Source organism: Pteropus vampyrus, unplaced genomic scaffold, assembly GCF_000151845.1.
Source record: "Pteropus vampyrus isolate Shadow unplaced genomic scaffold, Pvam_2.0 Scaffold114, whole genome shotgun sequence".
Lineage (NCBI taxonomy): Eukaryota > Metazoa > Chordata > Mammalia > Chiroptera > Pteropodidae > Pteropus > Pteropus vampyrus.
In genome coordinates, this window is record NW_011888895.1 from 3,493,766 (window position 1) to 3,515,104 (window position 21,339).

General features: G+C 47.2%; 1 protein-coding gene across 2 annotated transcripts in view; it reads right to left on the minus strand.

Moving 5' to 3' along the window:
- Positions 1-4,110: 4,110 nt before the first annotated feature.
- IFNGR2 (interferon gamma receptor 2) overlaps positions 4,111-21,339 on the minus strand; it is a 19,189-nt gene continuing 1,960 nt past the window's right edge. The window contains exons 1-6 of one of the 2 annotated variants that reach the window (XM_023533888.1): positions 18,513-18,752; positions 13,301-13,509; positions 9,676-9,824; positions 7,819-7,978; positions 7,286-7,443; positions 4,111-4,781 (exon numbers count right to left, since the gene is read on the minus strand). In XM_023533888.1, coding sequence (XP_023389656.1) covers positions 4,671-4,781; positions 7,286-7,443; positions 7,819-7,978; positions 9,676-9,824; positions 13,301-13,509; positions 18,513-18,589 — 864 coding nt within the window. In that variant the 5' untranslated portion in view covers positions 18,590-18,752 and the 3' untranslated portion in view covers positions 4,111-4,670. Of the gene's footprint in view, positions 4,782-7,285; positions 7,444-7,818; positions 7,979-9,675; positions 9,825-13,300; positions 13,510-18,512; positions 18,753-21,339 lie in introns of those variants that run through there. The other variant, XM_011365679.1, reaches the window with a different exon arrangement.

A 21,339-nucleotide genomic window follows, 5' to 3' on the forward strand; every position in this document is an offset into this window, starting at 1 on the left:
CGCCATTGATTTGATTTCACGAGAATATTCTAAGTCTCAAAGGAACCAACCGTACTTTTGAAAATTCATTGGATTATAAACCAGGGTGACTAGCGGTGGCCGTGTGCATTTATGTTCTGTATATGTAAGTGGCACCACTGGAGATGGCAGTATACAACCTACTCAGATGCCTGCATGGCCCTGACTGTTGGTACCACGTACATCTCTTAGCAGTAACGTGGGGCTGGCTACTTCAGAGGTGTTTGGGGGTACACTTGGAGGTTCACAGTTCCTTTATTTCAGAAAGGAAATAATCGAGAAACATACTGGTTTAGTTGATTAATGGAATTTTATGCCAGGCCCTTTCCCTGCTCTTCCCAAGGACTCCGGGGTTCAACTGGAACTCATCAGCCCTTGAAGAGCTGAGGCCTTCTCTTACGTTTTCAGTTACAAAAAACACACTTACTACTTGCGGAGAATATATCGGATAGTTCTATTCACCTGAATGCAAAATGAAACAAGTTCAATTATATTCCTATTCATTATAAATTGCTATTCGTGTCACTAATTACAAGGAAAAATCGTTAATGCCTTTTGAAAGTGATCTTACGTTATAACTAGTGATATGTATGTAAACAAATCCTGGAAGTCTGTCTCCCCCTCCTTTAAAAAATATTTGGGGCGCCCAGAGGAGCCTCTAGTATCCGTATTTCTATACTGGGATGAAATTTTAGGCAGCATTATCCTTAGTCCTCCCAGAGCTCTGGCTAATTGCACTGACCAGAGCACCCCCCAACAACGTGGCCTAGGTCACCAGTACCTATTCTGATTGGTTTCCGTACCCTCCCGAATGCAGCTAGATGTATGTCCTCTGTCACCACACGCTGGAAGCAGAAGAAATCACTTTTGCTATATTCCCATCGGAAGAGTCCTTGCTTCTTCAGGGGACCTGTGAGCAGCATTGAAGAGCAGGGAGGTCTGATGGCATCCTATGAAAATGCCTGGTGGATTCTCATTCTCACCCAAAACAAAAGCGGTTTAGGATGTTCTCACCGAGTTCGGGCAACCTGGAACACAGCAAATTTATTTGGGAGGACCCTGGGACGCCTCAAGGAGAGGTGTCATTTTCCAGTTGCTGAAGGGAGCATAACTAGGGACTATGCAGACTTATTTAAATGCTGTGGACAGAGATAAGCAATTGTGAGTGAAAGAAAAGTCACAAGGGTGGCTGCCCCAAGCCCCAGCTAGGACAGGTTTTAACACAGCTTACATCCCTCTGGGGTAATTCCTGGCTCAGAGGCCAGAGGTGATTTCTCCAGTTACTGGTCCTACAGACACAAAGAAAGTCTCCTTTCTCTGTCTCTACTCCGCCTCCAACTCGGTGTCTGGAAGCGGCGGGGGTGGGGATGGGGGACCGCACTGGCTCCTCACACTACTGGCCTCAGCACCATCCAATATGACAGGCTCAGCCAGCGGCTTCCTCTCCCAGCCGCTGTCCCGTCTGCAACTGCACTGCGGAACCCCCAGGGGGCGCAAGTCACAGCACTGGCACGGATGTGTCCGGTTTACTTAAAAGAAAATTCATGGCACTTGAAATCAGTGTCTTGAAAGATGGGTGACTTTAACTAATTCCCATAAAGATAGCTTTTAGGCTAGCGGTGGCCTTGATCCAACTAATCCATCATCTCTGGGTGACCCATTCTTAGTATAGGGCCCAATTTCCTCCATTGATCGGTGTATTTCTAAACGCTATCAGCCTTCCCTGATCTCTAGTCCATAATGCTCTTCATAGGCTACCTGCAAGAATGAAATGCCCCTCATCTCAAGTAATATATGGCCCCTGAATTAGGTAATCTCAGTGTCAAATGAAGTCTTGTAGGAACCTTCAGTTATTGTATAAACCTAAATAACGGGAGGGGTCAGCAAACTTTTTCTTGTCACATGTTTTAGGCTTTGTAGGCATACAGTGTCTGTTGCAACTTCTCTATTCTGTTTTGCAGTGCAAAAGCAGCCATAGATGATACATAAAGAATGAGCATCGCTGGGTTCCAATAACAGTTTATTTATGCACACTTAAATTTCATATGCTCTTGGATTTGTTTCTACCATTTAAAGATATAAAAACTATCATTAGCTTACAGGCCATATGAAACAGGGAGCAGGCTGGATTGGGTGCTTGGGTACTTTGCTCGGTTATAGATGATTTATAAGATTGCCTCTGTCGACTGGAAAGCAGTATCAATTAGGTGTTCTGTCACCAAAAAGGAATTATTGGCGGCGGGAGGGGGGATAAAGGATTGCACTCCAGCCATGCAGATATGGTCACGTGCACACACTGAATTGTGTGCCAAGATGGAGAGGTATTTATAGAGGGAGAATAAAGAAGTTAAGGAGAGGGGTAGTTACAACCGCAGAACTCTACTGCAAACGTAGTTCTTCCTCTGGAGTGCTCCCCATAACGCAGAGTGCGAGAACTCCTCCCATCAGCTCTAGCTCCTCCCAAAGACCCTCCCGACTGCTTATGTCTGTTTAAAGTTCATGTCAACCGTTATCACTTCCAACTGAAACATATTATGATTACGTACTTAGCTTGATGAGTCCCAAATTAGTATAAGTATTAATTCCATTGATTGGGCATTTATTTTACAAAGTAAAACTGGGTGTTTCTTTTTAGGAAATACTATAAGAAAGGAGTATCTTACCCCCCAAATTCCTATCCTTTCCCCTTGGATAACAGATCAGCTCCACACCGGCTTGGGATGTTTGCTGAGTCGGGATGTTGGCGAGGGCCTGCAGGGGGCAGCGTGTGTGGAGTCTTGTGACTCTAGTTTGGTGTAGCGTCAGGCCCTCCCCTCTGAGGCAATAACCATGGAGATCCTGGCCCTGGCCTTAGGCTCCGAGTCTGTCACTAACTTGAGCTGTTGCCTGCAACTAAGGGTCTCTCTAGGCTTGAACCACAGCGACCTCCTGCCTCAGGACACTGGTTCAGTTCTGTCCTGAACCCAGTTCAGCCTTATCAGATTCTGGTTCTCCCTATCAGAATCTATAACTCCCTTTTACACAGGGTGGCACACATGAGCTTCCTGCCAACACAACTTCTTACTTCTGACAGACTTGATCTGCCCCACTTTCTGCCAGGCTTAAACTCGTAACTGTTCTCTGTCTGCTGCAAGCATGTCCTCCCCACACCGAGCTTCCTCCCATGACCCAGCAGAGGAAGCTCTTCTGCCTTCAACTTCCTAAATGATCCAGGTAGGTCCTTACAACTTCCAGCGACTAACTCTTCTCTAAACCAGTCCCAACTCAAGGTGCACCTAGTAGATAAGTAGATGCTTTGAAAAAAAACTTGCTGGGTGCAGGTTGTGAGTGGGTGTCCTTTTATCTCTTGTCATCATGGACGGCAGGGTACACAGTGCTTGCTCAGAAAGTCGGTTCAAGAGCCAGTTCCTCACCAGCAGCACAGGGCCCCATCTGAGATAGAGACAGCAATAGAGAGAGAGAGATGGGGAGAGATGGAAAGATGGAGAGACGGAGAAAAGTGGTGGTTCCATCGACTAGTGCTAGAAGCTTTGCATACTTACAGTGAGCATCTCTTCTTCCCATTGTCAAGGTTAGGGGGCCAGTAGGGGCTTCTTTTTAAAGCAGACCTTACAGCGACTGTGTCACTTTGTGTGTGTATGTTGGGGAAGGGGCGTGAAGCTACACATCTACTTCCTAAATGCTAAGAGTCATATAAATGGGTTTTAATCCATGTCCTTTGGACAAAAGAGCCCATCGATACTGCATAATCCGAAGACTTGCATGCCCAGTGAACATCGCTGTCATCCACTAGCTAATTAAGTCTCTTTACTGCCTACAGGCCTCTGCCTTGGTCAACACATGTGACTCATGACCTTAAATGAAAAGCTAATACGGCTTCTGAAATCCCCTTTATACCTCTTCAGGGAATCAAGTGACACCTGCAGAAAGATCCTGCTGAATGACCATGAGGCCTCAGTAGCTCTACTGGGTGTTATGTAAGAAAACAAAGGTTTAGATAGAGTAACTTTAAAAAGTTGAAACTTTGCAGGAAACAGGCCAAAATAAGAAGGCAAAGTGGTGAGGAAAAACTTCACACAGACTTTTAAAAAGTTAATTCTACAGTCTTTTATTACTAGCCTGAAGAAAACCCTTTAAATTACTCGGAAAATATTCACAGGACTAATCACATTGTGAGCTGGGAGACTGGATGTGAAGGGCTGCTCAGTGTCTCTGGCTGGAACAGGCAGGGACAGGATGTGTGACCTGCCCAGGGGGCCACAGCTCACCTGCCAGAGTCAAGGAGAGGACTGGGTCCCCTCACTGCCCAGTCCGACCAACGAGAAACAGAATATCAGAGGTACGCCAGAGACATTTTGCTAACAAATAATTACATGCCTTTTTAGTGTTTAAGATAAACCTTAAATTTTCTGGGATATCTCTGTAGAATCATTCTAGAAAACTGTATCATTAGAAATTTCTTTTTTAAAAAAAATAAGCTCGTCTCCCCCACGAGACCCCACTACTTGTCCCCAGGCACCAACGGCCCTTTTTGCAATGGAGACATGGAGTCCCGGGCTCCGAAAAGTCCTGAGGGGTACATCAGCAGCTTCAGTGGCTCAACGTCCTCTTCCCAGACCGGCACTTTGGGTCAAAGTGGTTTGGAGGACGTCTCACTCCTTCTCTGGAAATGAAATGACGGTCACAGAGTCCCAGGTGTCATCCTTTGGCGAGCTGTCCTTGTCCAGGGCCTCTAAGATAGGCTGCGCCGGGTCCTTTAAATACTTGAAAGGGGTGAAAACCAATATTGTAATTAGTTTATCGGTTCAGAATAGCAGACCTCGCACTTTAGTTTTAGCCGGCACCACCACGTTTTATTCAGGTATAACTTCCTACCTATTCCGTCCGCCAACGCAACCCCGTCTCAAAGCGCCTCCCCCTCCCCCACATCTCCCTGCCGCCCATTCGAACCCAAGGCCCGGGAGGTGACACCCGAAGGTGGAATGGAGCATCCCACTCAGGGAGGGCGAGCTCCGACTTGTGCACTCGGTGCCTGTGAATCACTAATCCTAAAGTGTCTCTGAGATTCGAACTTTTCGGTGAAGGAGAGAAACAGGACCTCTCATTCACCTACAATGGGGGCGAAGAGAGAAGTTCACGAGCGTTTTTCTCGCCCACTGTCATCCTGACGCCACAGAACATGGGATGAGCAGAGAACGTGGCCTGCAGGGGTGGCCGGCAGGGCCCTGGGGGCTGGTGGCGGGGCCGCGAGAAAGCCAAGGGCCTCGACACCGGTGACATTTCACCGAGCCCAACTCTGCTTTCCGTCCAGCCTCTGCTTTGGACTTGGCCATCAATTCACCAGGTTACCAAGCGCCCAGTGGCTGGCCCTTGGAAATGCAGAAAGATACTGAAATACGGCCAGCTTAGAGCCGGCTGTCTCAAATGAGGGACAACAACGAATCACTTGCACTTGTCAAACCTCGAAAAGCTAAGTGAAACAGGATTCGTTATTCTCAGGTAGCTTCAGTGGCCTCTGATATGGATTTTCACACTTTCCCAGGGAAGTGAACCGAAAGACTTCATGTTTTAGATTCAAGCCCCGCAAAAAACCACTAGAGGTAAATTAAATCACCTTAACCATTTTTAAGCGTAGAGTTTGCTTTACTAGAGTCCAGAGGTCGCTCTACTGCGTGAGGGAGATTATTAGTAAAACCCTGAGACCCCTCGAGAGCTGTGATTCAGTAACGATATGAATTGGGGAAGTTTCGTTTTGTTTTTGTTTTGTGGTGAGAGCTCTTCACATGGGTTCTACCCGCTTCATGAGGTTCTGAGAGCATCACAAGGCACTAACTACGGGCACCGTGCTGCACACAGCAGCTCTCTAGAACTTACTATAACTTGCGGAACTGAAACTTGATAGTCGTTGAACAGCAACTGCCTGCTCCCCCTCCCCAGCCCCCCGGTAACCACCGTCTGACACTCTGTCTCTGTGGGTCTGACTACTGTAATCCCTTTTACAAGTGGAATCATGCGGTATTTGTAGGGAGGTTCCGGGAAGGAATTTCACAGGTCACTTGTACGGTGCCCGCGTACTTTGAAGGCCTGGTGACAGATGAGGGAAAACACGGGGCCGCAGCTCTCTCTGAAAGCACCACTCTACCTTTACAGACTTGCCTCACCTACCATCGACGCACTCTAGAGATGACAGAGCACGACTGTTTCCAACGAAACAGGTTTTCAGTTTTAACCTGATTTTATTGAGAAATGCTAAACCTCCAGAAGCAGATACTTTCAAGTATTCTCCTATCGGCTGGCTTCTGATGGAAGCATGTCCCCACTGTGTCCTCAGAGTGCCAGCTCCCCTCACTACCCCCTGGGGGTCTGGGGCTATGCAGGAAAAGCAGACTTTGCCCGAGACCCACTTCATTCTTCTTTCTCAAGGCCCTTACGACACTGGTACCGCCCACTGAGCACCTGGCGTGCGAGGCCTCGTGTGCTCACGGCTCGTGTGCGTTTACTCCAGGCTCCTATGAAGCGCACACCGTCTGCCCCTGTCTCTCCGGCCTTTGCCCCCTCCCGCCAGGCTCCACTGGAGGGGAGGGGGGGCACTCTCTAAAAATCACAGGACTGGCGTGCTGTCTCCAGAGGGGGGCCTCCTGCCGCCAAGCCCGTGGCCAAGCCAGGCCCCTGGTCTGCCCAACCTCGTGCCATCACCATTTTTTAAAAAAACTGTGGTAATAGACATATACCGTACAAACGATCATCTTAACCATTTTTAAGCGTATGGTTCAGTAAAGTATATTCACATTGTTGTGCTGCTACCTCTATTATCCGTCTCCAGAGCAAAGCTGAAACTGTTAACGCTGGCTCCCCATCGCCACCGTGCTCCACCGTCTCTACGAACCTGGCCACTCTAAGGACCTCATATGAGTGGAATCAGACGGTGTTTGTCTTTCCATGACTGGTTTCTTTCACCTAGCATAATGCCCCCGAGGTTGCTCCAGGCTGTAGCATGCGTCAGAGTCGCCTTCCTCTTTAAGGCTGAATAACGTTCCATCGTTATGTGTATGTCACATTTGTTTATCCATTCGTCTGTTGACGGACATTTGGGCTGTTGTCATCTTTCAGCTGTTGTGAATGATGCTGCCATGAACGTGAATGTACAAATAACCCCGTACCACTAAAACCTCTGTGTCCGTGGCTTTGTCCACTGCCGAACCCCTAGGTATTGCCAGAGGGCTGTGGCGTGCTGACACGTCACCTATTTAGATGGACGCACACATACCTCTTCTATTTGTAGAGGGATGCCTGGTGGAGACTGAAAACAGTACTTAATCAGGCCTCTGTATTTCAGGACCAGGAAGAGACAGGGCACTGCCAGCATCGCCAGCACCAGAAAGGTTCCTATGGCGATCAGGACGTCTTGTTGAAGCTTGGTGGAGGCTAACAAGATGACGTAAAAGTGAAAAAAGGGACCATCCCATGCATGATACAAACATCAGGTCATTTCTCATCTGCCAACCGCTTAAAAAGTATTCATGTCCCAGTGAAACGGACAGATACCAGCCTCCTCCCCACACCATATATTTAAATTAGCAGCTAGTAAGGGAGTCCTAAAATCAAGCAAACGTTCAGCTTTTGCTACTGGACCTCTGGGCGCAAGCACGTGATACCAACAGTTACGAGCTCTCTCCTCTCTCCCTTCCCTCTGGGTCTCCCCACTCCCACTGCCCGTCGCCTCGTGTCAGCCCCCCAGTTTCGCCCTCTGAGGAGTATTCTTTCCCCAGCTCAGAAAGGGTACGAGAGGGCACAGCTTACCATCGATTGTCGTTTCGCGGCAAGTTACGTCACTAAAATGCCCAGGTCTACGGATGTTGAATGAATTCCAAAACAGTTCGGCCTTGACTTGTAAACAGTATACTCGTAAAGGTTTTAAATCATCCAGCACAATGGAGTTGCTCTTGAAGGGGCCTTTGACCTATGTGAAAACCACCAACAGCCACACATGTAAATGACCCAAACAGATACTGCTAAGCCACTTCCAACTTTTCAATGTTTCCTCAAATTCACAGTGGACATGTAACCAAAGAATAAGGAGTTTCTGTTTTTAAGGAGTCACTGGCTTAGACTGGACACATTTTATATGTGAAAAATGATGAGTAGTGTGATGGCTTTTTGGCTGTTTCTGGCTGTGAGGCCTCAGAGGGCCCACTGAGGACCCAAGGCAGCCACGGAGGGTCCAAAACTGGAATTTAGCAAACTTCTCAGATGGCATTTTGTCCTTTAAAATGAACACTTTGTTTTTCATGGTTAATCTAATGTAGATACTTCACGTTCGTCAACAGAGGAAAAAAAAAATCATTCTAGAAAAAAATGTGCCTTTAGTTCCCAACCTGCTTCTGGTTTTGACTTAAAACGTGCTGATTCCTTTCAGAGTTTTAGTCAAAATGACTTCGGCAATTTATGTGATCTGTAAACAGCGGGATCCCACACTCTCAGAGGATTCTGTCTCCTCTCGACCTCCCTGCTGCTGCCTCCCTGAGGCCTTGTCACCTCCACACAAGTCACTGGCTTCTCCCTCTTGTCCTGGACAATGCTGTCATTGTTCCACAGGTAAACAAGAGAAAGATAGACTCCATTATGGCAATATAGGACTTCTTATAAAAGACTGCTTTCTAATTCTGAGAGACAGTAGAATATACTGTGGCCATTTGAAATTGTGGTAGAACATATGCTCAGTAACGTGGAGAGTTGAAGCTGCTATAGTATTGACTGAAAAGAAGATCGTTCATCCTATTTTAGATTATTCATCTCATTTTAGAGTACTGATCTTATTTTAAAAAATACAAAATAATTGTATTATTTATGGATAGTAGGATTACAGGTGATTATTAATTTTATTTTCTTCTGTTTAATGCTGATGGGTTCCCAGGGCAGAGGAAAAAAAAAAAAATTTGCTCGGACTGCCACATTAAGCGATTTGAAGGACAGAATTCCGTCTGCGTTTATGTCGGCAGCCGGTTAGCGTTTCTGAAATTTAGAATCACAGGTTGCAGAGACGAGCCAACGCTTAGGCCCGAGACGGCTGTCCTCGGAAGGAAAGGCCTGGCTGGCCCCTGGGAACCTGCATTTCAGGAGGTCCCACCATTCCTTCAACCCTCCTTGCTCCGTGGGCGTTCCTGACAGATCCACACGCGTACAGCTCTCCAAATGGGCCAGGCCTTCGCACACCCGCTGGGCCTTCTCCCTAGAACACAGTCTCTCCTCCCAGGATACTTCTCACCTATTCGTATATGCCCGCTTTGTAAACTGTCCAAACCAGAGAAGTTGACATAGTTAAGCCTTGCAGACTGCAGTGCCGGATTCCTTGTTGTAGAAATAAGCCCACTAGAACCTTCTTCAAACTCCAGAGAGTGTCAAAGGCAAAGTCTGGACCCTAGATGACATCGGACCGAGGGGCCGCTCAGATGGACCTGGAGAGAGGGAACTCTCAGCACGGTGAGGAGAAAAACAGGTCGTGAAGACGTGACTTGAAACCAGATTAGGTCTCAGACTCCTAAGGTACTGATACTGGGACAGCCTGTTCTCCTTGTCCATTTTAAAGTTTACTTTCTTTTGCTGAGTCGGAAACTCCAAGAAAAGAAAATCAAGACGACAACGAAAAAATGCTCTTGCCTGTTCGATTCCTTCCTTTTCCCAGTAACGGACATAATAAGAGAAAGTGGCCACGGAGGGGTCGTTGACGTCAAATGGAGGGGAGAACATGATGATAAGGGAGCGTTTTCTTGGAGTCACCCAAATGTTTTCTGGAGGCCCGACGGTAACTGAAACAGAATTACAAACAAAAACAAAGAATGAATATAAAAATATATACACACATATATATACATACTGTGCGTGTATATATATATATATATACACACACATACTGTATATAGTATTATAGCTACACAGTATATATAATACAATACAATGCACGTATACATATACATACTATATACTGCATACGTGGCGCATGTGCACGCACGCATGCATGCGCGCGCGCGCATTTCTATATGCAGTGAGGTTGCCTTCTGGCCCACGAGACTCCCGGCCGCAGCTCCGGCCGCATTTACTTGGAAAGCTACGGGGCAGCACCGGGGACTTCCTGCCGTCACGAAAGGAGGGGCCCTCGCGGTGGTCCACGTGGCGGCCAGAGCGGGTCTCTCGGGCCCCCCAGGAGACAGCGCTGGTACAAGGGGTCAAGACCAGGTCAGGCAGGTGCAGGGGTCTCCGTGGCTTCAAAGCCACAAGGGCCAATAGCTCTTATAACAGCTCCACGGGAACGAGTCCCAGGGTCCCCGTAAAGCCTGTGCCCGGCTACGAGGATCGCGGCACGAGGCACAGCCCAGAGACGCGGTTTCCTACCAGGTCTGTTTCGGATCGTCTCAGTTGAAATGCAGTTTGCCAGTCAGGGATTATTCTGACCGGAAGCAATGCTGCCTAGTGTCACGGGTGACATGCTGCCTTTATCGGGTTTCCAGAGAAACAGAGCTGGAAGGTTAATTGAAGGTCACATTTTCATGCAGAGGGGAAAAGCTTTTGTTAGCTCTTACCTATACATATTTTGTTCCATAATTTCTATATAAATGAACGAAGGTGGTGTTTACACACCTGTAAATTCATTTGTCTCCCAGCTTATTGTAACATGACACTTAAATAGAATAACGGAGAAACACGACTATTGTAAATCTATTTGTTAAGCCTTTTCATATAATCCTGGGACAGCCCAGGACTGTGACTCATGATGTGCTATAAATAAAAGGTTACAGCAGTTATGGGGTAAGCATTTAATTGTATACTTATTGGAGGAACTCAGATCAAAGCACGGGTTGGGTCTTCAAGCTCTAAGAGGCCTGTTTCTGTTTGTTTTATACATGCAGTCACATTACTGGGCACGGTTTCGTGTTGACGCCTCCATGCTCTCCCCAGGGCAAGGGTTAGGCATATGGTCTGGCCAGCTTTCTCTGTACGCAAAAGTAACCAGGGGTTTGCAACTGTGCCCTCTGACCTCATTCATTCTGGTGGAGGAAGTAATCCAGACGGAGACAGGGCAGGGCCGGGCTCACCAACAAAGAGAGGAAGGCCCGCGAATTGGCTGTGAGCGACAAAGAGCTCTTCCATTAAACCTGCTCTCAGATGCTGGCTTCTCTTTTCACGGCTGAATGGATGGAGCACAGGAAAGCCTGCTGACACGCAGGGCTCGGCCACCTGCTGCAGGCCTCTCTCACCTCCTTAGGAGGACACATTCTCTAGACCTTTTCGTGACTTATGCATGGGGGGTGGCGCACAAGCACTGAAGCCCGCAATGACTCATCACTTAATCTGCAAAGTCAGTGCTGCAAGACTTCCCCTTCTGAGGGGCGTGCTGGATCTGGGATCTGACACCAACCTGATAAGCTCATCCTGAGGTGGGAAGCGACCTGCCTTCTCTCAGGAGGGCCAGTGGCACTATGCATCACCGCTGAGCGCGGCTTCCGCACACTGCGTGATTACTATAAACCAGGCAACACAGACGTCACATGGGAGTCCACACAGATCCGTGTCACAACCGTAGAAGGTGATCTCCGTTTCCCACAGGGGATGCCAAAGCCGAGAGGTGATAGCACTTGCCCAGAGTTACAGCCAGTAAGTGGCAGGGGAGGGATGGGAACCCGGCTCTGTGTGACGCCAAAGCCGGCTCCCTGCAGCCGTCTCACCCTTCCACCCTCGAGCACCGGGTAAACCGTCTTCACGCTGGTTACTCATCCCCACTCCACAAGCGGCGAAAGCGGCGATGGGACTGGAAAACACCACCGCCAAACCTTGCGCATGATGGGGCAGAGACGCCAACCCAGCCAGCGACTAACCAGGGACGCTGCCACCCAACTCGGGCTGAAAGGACAGGCAGCAGCTGACAGTGGACCGATGACCTTTATGACAGGTCCCACTTCTAGTTCCATACTTTTTCTCCTGGGCAGGGACCGGTGACCACCACCATTATTATTATTATTTTTAACTAATTCTTCCTTAGGCGACACTTGATAGCTCAAATGTGTGATGGTTCTCTACTCAAGGACAAATGACTTGTCCACAGTAGAAGATCAGGGGCTGCATGTCTGCCCCTTCCACCCCTCCATCACCTAGCACAGGCCACCGATTTTTTTTTTTTCCTTCTCAGCTTCCTATAACAGACAATTTCAAAATGCATAGAAAGCACAGAGAAGATCGTAACAAAAGTTGAGGTACTGGTTTCCCAACTTTAAATTGACCATTGAGTCATGGCCAGTGCTGTTCCTCCTGTGCCGTCCACCTTGCTCTCAGCCCTCCCACTCTCTGGATTATTTTGATTGGATCTCAGACGTCACATCATTTCATTTGCAAATAATTCAGAAATGTATCTCTAAAACATAGGACCCCCCCCTTTTAAAAACGTAAACAAAATACCATTATAACACCTAAAATAAATGAACAATAATAGCTTCATGCATCGCCGAATATCTAGACAGCAATCCCATCTCCTCGATTGCCTTACGCTTCAGTTTGTTTGAATCAGGATCCCAATAAGTTTGACACTTTGTTTGTATAAATCATGGACACTGAAGAAACATCGGGCACAGATGATCACGTGAAAAATGAATCCTTGAAGGAACAAATGTACAAACTTGTATCTCATGATTCTTATGATCACTTCCAATACCTGGGAGCATATTTTTTCATTCAGTTATTCACCAAATATTTACTGAATATCTACTATGTGCCAGAGACCATTCAGGGCTGGATTAAAGTCTTTCTTGAACATGAAAGAAGTTGTGCTAGGATGGGTAAGGGTGATCAGTGCAGCCAACATGCTAGTATTCGATCTAGTATGGAGGTCAGCAAACTTTTTCAGGAAGTGCCAGAGTAAGTTTAGGTTTTGCAGACCAGACAGTCCCTGTTGCAACCGCTCTCCTCTACTGTTGTAGTATGGAAGCAGCCATGGACCACACATTAAAAGATGGTACGACTGCATTCCAATAAAACTTTATTTACAAAAACAGCCTGGCGGGCCAGATTTCGCCTGCAGGCTGTAGTCTGCCAAGCCCTGATCTAAGCAAATCACACTCCCCTAGCACCAGCCTCCATGGTCAGTACCCAGGTTGGACCATCAAACTCACCTCTTGGCTAGCTGTCTAGGGTGAGAGGCAGGACCGAGGTGCGTGGAGTTAATACTGCTCGGTGAAAAAGGAAGCGACGGAAACCTGGGCACGACAGAGCAAGTCTGATACGCAAGGTCTCTTACCGTTCCGATAGTGCTGGAACCAAGGCGCCGTCACCCAGGCAGACACGCGCTCCGCCAGCTCCGCCCGGACACGTACGGAGACGTTGAAATGCAGTGGGAACCCCTTCGAGAGGCTGGTTTGGGTGAAGCTACACTCTGTGGCCGTGATCCTGGTACAGTTCACCTCTGTGTACGGTGCGTGGACGTTGGACCACTTGTCACTGCCGGAGCTGAAAAGAAAAACGGGATTCCACGTCAGAATTCTCTTTCCTATCACATGTGACAGTTTCCCCAGAGCTTTATTCAGCTATGACTCACGTACCGTAGAATTCACCTGTTTAAAGTGTCTGAGTCAGTGGCTTCTAGCATATTCAACAAGGCTGTGCAACCATCAACACAATCGATTTTAGAACATTTTCATTATCCCAAGAAGAAACCCTGTACCTATCGGCAGTCACTCCCCCTTTCCCCCATTTCAACCATTAATCTACTTTCTGTCTCTATGGATTTGCCTATTATGGAATCATCAACTATGTGGTCTTTTGTGACTATAAATGGGTTAATAAACTACATGGTCTTCTGTGAATCGCTCCTTTCACTTAGCCTGTCACGCTTAGCATGTTTTCAAGCATGATACGTGCTATAGCATGTATAAGTATTTCGTCCCTTCTTTTGGCCAAATATTATCCCATTGTAGGAATATACCACATTTTGTTGATTCATTCATCTGTTGATGGACATGTGGGTTGTTTCTACTTTTTGGGTATTGTGAATAATGCTAAGAATATTCACATACAAGTGTTTGAGTGGACATATGTTTTCAATTCTCTGGGGTATATACCTAGGAGTGGAATTGCTGGGTCAATATGGTAACTCTATTTCTAACTATTTCCCAAAGCGGCTACACCACTTTACATTCCTGCTCGAAATGTATGAGGGCTCCAGTTTCTCCACATCCTCACCGACATTTGTTATTACGCCTTTTTAACTGTAGCCATCCTAGTGGGTGTGCTGTGGTATTTCACTGTGGTTTTGATCTGTAGTCCCCTGATGAATAATAATGTTGAGTATATTTTCATGTTCCTGTTGACCATCTGTATCTATCTTCTTTGGAGGACCATCTACTCAAATTCTTTGCCTATATTTTAATTCGGTTATTTGTCTTTTAATGGTTGAGTTGTAAGAATCTTTTATATGTTCTAGATACGAGTTGCTTATCAGATATTTGGTTTGCAAATATGTTCTCCCATTCTGTCCTACAACTGATCTTTTAAAGATTTTTTAAAAAATTAACTTAGTGAAATAAGTCAGATGAAAAAAGACAAAAACCCTATGCTTTCACTCACACGTGGAATACGAAACAAAAAATGAGCTAAAAAAAGAAAAACATACTTGTAGATACAAATAACAAAATGGTGGGTACAACTGATTTCAGCCTCTGTAGACTGTGTCTTAGAAGTGATACTATGTTCATACAAACCCCATTCATGCATCCAGCTAGTGTGGAGTTGGTTTTCACTGCCCATTTAAAGAGAATTTTTCCTTCCCCATATGAAAACCCTGCCAACTACATGGCCATGTGTCCTTGTAAGTGACAATGCGTTCCCCAGAGTCCTAAAAGCTACATCCCCAAATGGGACTCTGGTCACCAGCTCTGACCTCTGTCCTTGTCTTAGGTGATAGATTTGGGAGAATGGGTGCCAGCACCCTCAATGAGGGGCAGTGGGCAGTATCCCCTCTAGGGACAAGCTATGCCCTGGACAGTGACCCCGGGGATCACTGCCACTAGCTTCCACACAACACATGTGCTCCTCAGTGTACCTCTGGCCCTGACTAGAGACTTATCTTCTGTGACAGTGGCAAGTGACAAGATGAAAGCCACTTCAAGATGTGTGGCCAGGGCTTCCATAGACGGCGTCTGCCATATTCACACACCTCCAAGGCCTGGGGTCACAGCCCCTAATGGGGAGAGGGATTCCAAACGACAGGCACCCCTCTCAGATTGGGGGTGTGCGCTTCAGAAGTACGTGATTTTTTTTCAAGGTTTATGGATACTTACAGATACACTAACCTCCTCTCCACTGATCCCAGCTATTGAACGTGGGCAAAAGGCCTCATATATTTCAAAAGTTCATGCCTTAACTCACCACGGAATCAACTACCTGTGTTCCACTTCCTTGCCTCTCCTCCAAACTTGCCCCTTTCCCAGAAGTACTTTTTAAAACTGTTTTTCAAAAAAGGAGTTGAAAGAAGAACAAGCCATCCACATTTAAGTGACAGCCGACACACGAAGGCCAGCAGTTTGGGGGAAAGGAAGCTGCCTCTGGAAAGCTGCCTCCTCATCTATTTGCAGAGGGTAAAAATAAGGCGACGTGGGCCCCATTTAAATGAAAAATGTAATAAACACAGCCTCAAGAGCATGACACTGCCCAGCGCCAGACTCTCAGCTTCTAGTTTGGCGTTCTGACCAATCAGCCCGTCTGAGCCTACCCAGCGAGTCATCCTAGATCCTCCTTGCAGTGTACACAGTACAGATTGCCTCCGTCCCTGAAATTACTTAATTTTGAAAGCAACCTTTATCACGAGAGCGAGCACAGCATAGCACAGTGGTTAAAAACATGGACTCTGGAGCCATATTACCTGGGTTCAAATCCCAGTTACTTTACTTCCCTGTTCCTTAGACTCCTTACCTATAAAGTGGTGATAAACTATAGTAACTGCCTCCCAGAGTTGTCACGAAGGTAGAACCTGTGGCCATCAGGAAGGAGCCTGGTCAAGGGCCTGGTGCCTAGTAAGCGCCTTTTAGATATCTGGCAAACATCGGGGCAACTAAAGATCTCACCGTTTAGCCTGCGAGACCACTCCCCTTTGACCCAGCAAATCCTCTTCTAGGATTATAAGAAAATAATGAGATGAGTTATGTATGAGGACTTTACCTACAACAGTCACAAACATCACCTATCTCTACCCGTGAGTGGGGCACGTGTGATGCACCATGCAATAAAAATGTTTATGCAGAAATAATGACAGGAAAAAAATGCTCGCATGGTTAACTATGTTAAAATAATTTTAAAAGGGACACAGGACCCAAAAGCGTAACCCCAGCTTTGTTTCATTTTATACACACACCAGCACAGGTGGGGCACGACCTAGAAAGGGCCCTGCTATTTTCGAGAACAAAAATTGGGCTCTTTTTTTTTTTAAAGTGAAATATCCAAGTTTTTAATATTGATAGTAACTGGAATAAAAATCTAAACAATGTGGGCCAAATACAGCCTGTAGGCTGCACTATCTACAACCCCTGATATAAACTTCAAATTTTCCTACAAAGTGCTCTATGTGGTTTTGGTTTTGCTACTGTGACTGTCATAAAACAGAGGCACTTTTGTTTATAATTATAGTAATGCTTTACTGTAGAGAAACGGGATGGAAAGTTTTAAGTCCCACAAGCCTCAAAATTAAATTATTTAATGTAACTAAAATGTCCCGAATGTGTAAAAGTATCTAAAACAAAACAGAGGCAAAGCCCTCTTTCTCATCAAATCTGCGACTGGAAACGCAAACAAAATCAGCCTCAGGGTCAGTTTTTAGTGACCGCTCGACTTTTCTAAACAGGGACGTTCGCATTCACCCCATCCTTTGTGCCTTTTCCCAAAACTAACATCTACTCCGAAAAAAAAAAAAAAAATCTATGAAATGCTTTCCAAAAAGAAAACAAAGGAAACAACTTAGTCTGTGATATGAAACTGTCAAAAGCTTTAAAAAATATGTATATATTTACGGACACTCTGTCGACGCACAAATGTACTTCCCCATTCAAGGTTAAGGAATGCTAGTCAATAAATCAGCTGGGACTTCCTGTTACTGAAATCTTTTTGTTTAGCTCTAGGATATTATGTTTACTAAATGCTGAGTAGGGCCAGCTTCAGGTATGTGACCTATGCAGTGACACAAAGCCCTACTCTTGGAGGGCACCTGGTTTGATGTGCTGCTGCTGCTGCCATCTTGAAATTCTTAATGATTTTTGAGCAGGGGCCCCACGGTTTCATTTTCCACTGGGTCCCAAAGTTATGCCATTGGTCCCAGTGGACTGGTCTAGTAATTAGAGATGATTGTGTTTGTAATATATAATGACTTGAGGAATAGATAAATATGATTCAGAGATAATCTTCAAACCCCAGTTTAGAATCTGTTTTTATGAAGCGAATTTTGTTACAATGGACGTTTAAAGATGAAGAAGAAATCATGTGGAAACCCACTCTTCCAACACATTAACTATCATTTTTCTACTTGTTCTTGACCACAGACATATTCCGACTTTTACAGAGTTGCAACCACTACCAGATAATACACAATTATCCTGTTTAGTGGTCGCTTAATGGGCAACTATAACGTAACATGACACGGTTTGCCACCTTCCTGTTGATGGACATAAACGTACACTTCAATGTGTATGTTTTTATGAATATGGTTTTTTTTTCTACTTAGGGTAAAAGTAACATGAGCATTTCCAAGACTAAATAGAAGAATTACTCCCTAAGAGGGATGTGCCAATCGATCCTGATCCAGCATTGTATCTACCAACCACATTCTCACAAGCGTTGAGAATTACCATTTCTTTTCATTGTTTATTTGGTAATATAAAATGACTTAGTCAATAATTTTAACTTAGTCTTCAATGAACATATTTAACAACTAAGCAAATAACAACTGAGGACTTGGGTTCTGCCTTTCTACTTCCTATGTGTTACATAAAAGCTTGACAAGGAGGTGAGAGAGAATGAGGGGCCAGAATATAATGCAAAATGGAAAACCCACTTAGAAACTGAGAATTAACAATAATTAAATAGATAAATTCCTCATTAGGCCAAATGTGGCTTATGAGGTTGAATAAAGCAGATTTTTAAACCCGAAGAAGATGAAGACTAAAAGGTGCTTCCTGCCCTTTCAAGCCGGGAAGCCTGTTTATACAGGTTTCTCCTGAAACCGACGAGAGAATGAACTTCCGCCAAACTAAGAAGTCACGTGGTTAGACAGCGGAGTTCTCTAAGCATTTGGATGAGTGGGAAGTTGTGAAATCTCGGTCCTTGGAGATTTTAAAAATGTGAGAGAAATAGCTGCTTCCCATGGATTTGCTGACACTTGTGTCTACAGGCAGGAACGCGAAGCTGGCCTGGGTGGCTCAGCTCCCCTCCGTATCCCAAGAAAGACACCAACGGAAACATCTGCTTACAATTTGAACTGCACCTGGTAGACCACGGGCCTTGTGTCATTGCTCAGGGACACCGGCTCCCAACTCAGAACCTGCATGGCATTGTACAGGTGAATCTTCAGGTTTTCAGGAGCAGGCAGCTGGGAACGAGAGTCTTGAAAGGGACAGAGAACAAGAGAAGGGAGAAGAGGTGGAATGGAAAGGGAGGGTCAAAAGGAGAAAACTCAGTTACACACATATTTAAACACACACTGCCGAACCACGTATACAACTCGGTTTTTGTCCAAGTGCAGAAACGGCATCACTCGACCTCCCCGGCATACCCCTACTCCCGCTTTGACTAAAGGTGGTACCATCGACACAGTCCATGGGAAGACAGAGGGGCTTGGGGCTGCCTTTCCACCTGCAGGTGACAGGGGCTACGCACCAGAGTCTGGCCGGACTGGAATGCCTGCTCCGCCTTTAGCGAGTGTGCGTGACTGGGCAGGTCACTTACCAGTCAGGCCTCAGTTTCTGCTTCAGGAATAAGGGAAGAGTAATAGTACACTCCACAGGCTGTTGTGAAGATTAAATTGGTGGCCATGTGACAGACTCAGTACCAAGGGAGGGTACAGTAAACCTCCACAAACGCGTACACATGTGTCCCCACTCGCGCACGGAAGCAGGGGTGCAGAGCGTGCGCGAGCACGAGGCCTGCCTTCTGGGCTTTACCAGAGCTGCTCTGCTCCCCGAGGACCCCCCAGCATCACAATCACTGACGTGCTGCTTACAAGGCAGATTCCCAGGCCTGACCCCAGACGGGAAAATATGCATTTTCAACAAGCTTCCCAGCTGAATCTTAAACACATGAAAGGTTGAGAACTACAAACAACAAGCTGTCACACTCCCCAGGGAACCACCACCAAAATCAGAATTCCCCTCCTTGGGGTGACCTGGCAGACACAGCCCCAATCCCCCAGGCAGGTACTTTCTAGGACTGGGCTGGAGGGTGTGGGCTCAAGAGCCTACTCTCTAGTAAGCAAATACGATAAGATTTTCTCTGACACTGAAAGATTAATGAGAAACACCCAGAAGGTGAGAAGAAAAGTTTGGAAAACGTGCTGTACCAGAATTCAGAGCAGGAAATTCAAACCACACATTTTCGGTAAATGCATCCAATTTTGACGAACAGTGACCAGGTGGGCCTACGGCCCGGCCGGCCAGCTCTCCTTCTGAAAGATGCGTTACCAAGAGTCTGTGGCCACTTGTTTACTTACAGAATGTCCATCGTCTCCACATCTACGAGCTTGGCTAACCTTTGCTCCAGATCTTTATTGAACCAGCTAACCGACACTTTGCCCAATTCATACCAGGCCTCGTGAAAGCTGGGCCAAAGGCCGATGGACAGGGACAGCGTGGTGGGGGGCTGCTCCCCTGACGACCCTTCCCGCTCACTGTGGCTGCCAGGGCCACCAGACAGAGCTGAGCACTGAAGTCCTGCTTCCAGGGAGGGCCGTGCAGGGCCCCACGGGGTACGTGCTTGCTTTAGGCTGGGCGCCCATCAGAGACCCAGAAAGCCCCTACGCCGCCTGGCATCAATTCCCTGGCATCTATTGATGCTGAAATAAATTACCATAAATTTAGTCTTAAAATAACCCAGACTTAGGCTCTTAGCAGTTCTGGAGGTCAGACGTTCGAAACAGGTCTCACTGGGCTAAAGTCAAGGTGTCGGCAGGGCTGGGCTCCTTCTGGAAGCTCCAAGAGGAAGCACAGTTCCTTGCCTCTCCCAGCTTCCGGAAGCTGCTCCTCTCTTTGACTGGGGGCCCTTCCCCCAGCAGCGCCGGGCTCAGTCCTTCCTGCTTGTGCTGCCATCTGTCTGGTTCTGACTCTTCTGCCTCCCTCTTCCATCTTTCAAGGACTCTGGAGGTTAGATAGGGCCCACAGAGCCCAATGATCCAAGCGTCACCTCCCATCCCAGCATCCTTAATCACATCGGTGAAGTCCCATTTGCCATGTAAGGGGCTTGGCATGTGGACATCTTTGGGGACCGTTAGTCAGTCGCCTGCCGCAGTGCCCCCTCGCCATGTCTCCATCTCTGGGGCGGGGGAGTCAGCAGGCATTTCCTCTCCCTCCACCCTTCTCCCGACACCCCCATCTCCCCAGTCTAGACATGCGGCTAAGAAAGGAAGCACCCAGGGACCCAGTGATGAAGGAAGGGCTTCCACCCCGACGGACACGTGGGCCGCAGGGCTTCCCTGCCACAGACGGGCCTCCCACTTTCTTCGACTTTCATTCTTACCGAGGTGTGCGAGACGGGACCCGCAGTTCTGCCCTTGCATTTGAGTTTCCTGGAATCCTGCCTCACCGCAGTGAGAAGAAAACAAGCCTTAGAACTGTGCGTTGCCAGCGGCGTGCCACAGATCGTCCACCCGTTAACGGCCGCCTTGTCCCACTGCCCTCTCAGAAGGCCTGTCCCTGAACGGCCTCGCCCCTCGGTCTCCTTGTTTCTGGAAAACGGTGGACACACTCCCGCCTTGTGTCTCCCTTGCTGCTCCCTTGCTCCGGAACCTTCTTTCCTGCTGTGCCACAGCTCTCGACCCTTCGCGTCTCTGCTTGGGTGTCACCCTGTCAGAGCTGTTTCCTGCAGACCGTGCCCAGGGCACAGGGCGCCCTGTCTCTGCTTCTTCCGCCACCTTTGCTCACACCATGGTGGTCGGGAGCGTGTTCCAGAACCGGACTGCCTGCGCTCAAAGCCACACACTCTTCGTGGGAGCTTGGGCGAGCTGTTTCTGTTTCATCTCTTTGTGCCTCGGCTCGATCTCATCTGTAAAATGAGGATGATGACACTACAGACTTCAAAAGGTTGCAA